This window comes from Papaver somniferum, chromosome 9 (genome assembly GCF_003573695.1).
Source record: "Papaver somniferum cultivar HN1 chromosome 9, ASM357369v1, whole genome shotgun sequence".
Taxonomy (NCBI): domain Eukaryota; kingdom Viridiplantae; phylum Streptophyta; class Magnoliopsida; order Ranunculales; family Papaveraceae; genus Papaver; species Papaver somniferum.
This window is the reverse complement of record NC_039366.1, coordinates 171,355,413-171,356,348: the sequence shown is the minus strand read 5'-3', so window position 1 is coordinate 171,356,348 and position 936 is coordinate 171,355,413. Positions and strand designations below refer to the sequence as shown.

At 41.8% G+C, this 936-nt stretch overlaps 1 protein-coding gene across 1 annotated transcript; it reads right to left on the bottom strand.

Annotated features, from left to right (window-relative positions):
* Positions 1-723, bottom strand: LOC113312865. The gene has a single exon (XM_026561599.1). The coding sequence runs from the start codon at positions 721-723 to the stop codon at positions 1-3; it is 723 nt and encodes a 240-aa protein (XP_026417384.1).
* Positions 724-936: the final 213 nt, after the last annotated feature.

Here is a 936-nt window from a genome sequence, read left to right as displayed (position 1 = left end):
TTAGAAAAGTTCAGGATATTTGCTCCGCATTTCGGGCTCTAATTCCCGTGTCGCTTCCTCAATGTCTCTCTCAGCAATCATCGCTCTTTCCACTATCTCATTATAAGAGGTAATCTTCAAAATAGACAACCTACCCTTAATTGAAGGTCTAAGTCCCTCCTGAAACTTAAAAGCCTTCAGCTCTTCATTCTCCACCAGATGAATAGCAAAACGAGAAAGTTCTTCAAACTTGGCTTGGTACTGTGCTACGGTCATATTTCTCTGAGTCAACTGCATAAACTCGATCATGCGTTGGTTTCGTGCAGTTTGTGGAAAGTACTTATTTAGGAAGGCGAGTCGAAATTCTACCCAGGTAAACAGACCGTCATTCCTAGAACGACGAGTCAAGTCCCACCAGCGAGTGGCCTCACCCTCAAGCTTAAAAACAGCAAGATCCAGCTTATCCTCGTCATTCACGCCTAATAGGGTGAATATTTTCTCAATATTATCTATCCAATCTTCAGCGACTAGTGGATCAGGACTACCTTTAAAGGAATCGGGATTTTGTTCACTAAACCTTCTAACTAAAAAAGCTCGTTGATTAGGTGGTGGAGGGGGAGGAGGTGCATTCTGATTAAGATTCACTTGTTGTTGCATCGCTTGAGCAACAACATTCAAAGCACGAACAACCTCACCGAAACCCTCATCATGTGGAACGGCTAAACCATTCGTACGACGAGACATGTCCTGATTGAAGGACATTAAATTATAAGTAACACCGAGAGAATTATCTATGAAAAAGAAGTGTAACCTATTACGCATTCAAACAACAACAATCAACAGATACACGAACAATTTCACATTCAAGCATATAGACGTACCGACTTATTCTGAAACTAGCCTGCCCAAAGGATCAGACTAGCTCTGATACCAAACTGTAACAACCCAAATTTCGGG

Coding starts and splice junctions, on each gene's coding strand:
- LOC113312865 (XM_026561599.1), bottom strand. CDS start 723: ATGTCTCGTCGTACGAATGGTTTAGCCGTTCCACATGATGAGGGTTTC.